Source organism: Chenopodium album, chromosome 22 (genome assembly GCF_948465745.1).
Source record: "Chenopodium album chromosome 22, dcCheAlbu1.1, whole genome shotgun sequence".
Lineage (NCBI taxonomy): Eukaryota > Viridiplantae > Streptophyta > Magnoliopsida > Caryophyllales > Amaranthaceae > Chenopodium > Chenopodium album.
This window is the reverse complement of record NC_137855.1, coordinates 14,825,334-14,825,993: the sequence shown is the minus strand read 5'-3', so window position 1 is coordinate 14,825,993 and position 660 is coordinate 14,825,334. Positions and strand designations below refer to the sequence as shown.

The 660-nt window shown below is 41.4% G+C and overlaps 1 protein-coding gene across 1 annotated transcript; it reads right to left on the bottom strand.

Annotated features, from left to right (window-relative positions):
- On the bottom strand, window positions 1–660 carry LOC145604003 (glutathione S-transferase T3-like). The gene has a single exon (XM_081659962.1). It carries the CDS (start codon window positions 658–660, stop codon window positions 1–3), a length of 660 nt encoding a protein of 219 aa, XP_081516088.1.

Here is a 660-nt window from a genome sequence, read left to right as displayed (position 1 = left end):
TCACCCCATGTGGATGTGCACGCCGCTACCTACTTCCGTTGGAGTATCTAATTCTGATCTTTTGGAGCTATCGCTTTCACAGGTATTCGGCACTTGCTTGTTTGTTGGCCTCCATTTATCAAATTTTTTCAACACTTCCCATATACTGATTAAAGTGAACCGGGCTCCATTACATGATGTACTATACATTTCTTGAGCTTCAGTCATGACATTATTGTAAGTGTTGGTACCATTTGCATTTCTATGTTGTGCCACGGCATAGCACCCAACCCATAGATTCACATCTTTGTTTATTCTACCCCAAAAACCTTTCATAGTTCTCAAGGTTCTGGGGCGGATAGTAGAAGGATTGTCTTCCCTAGCTTGCTCATACAACTCATATATGGATTTCCACATCATAGCCAAACTCTGATCAATAGCTGTCTCCAGATCTTCAATCGCACATTCTATCCAAGCTGAGATAAGTGTGTCATCTTCTTGTGCACCCCACTTTGCATTTGACGAGGTGGTTTTGCTATCTTGCGGATCTTCACCATCAACATCATCATTGTCATTTTCATCATCATTGACATTTCTTTCAAGAGGAGTTTTGTTACTACTTCCATCTCCCCCGGAAGTTGTTGGACTATTCTCCATTTGGTTTCCAACATGTTGAGACAT

What these genes read in the sequence shown, in the direction of transcription:
- LOC145604003 (XM_081659962.1), bottom strand. Translation starts at nt 660, where the DNA reads ATGTCTCAACATGTTGGAAACCAAATGGAGAATAGTCCAACAACTTCC.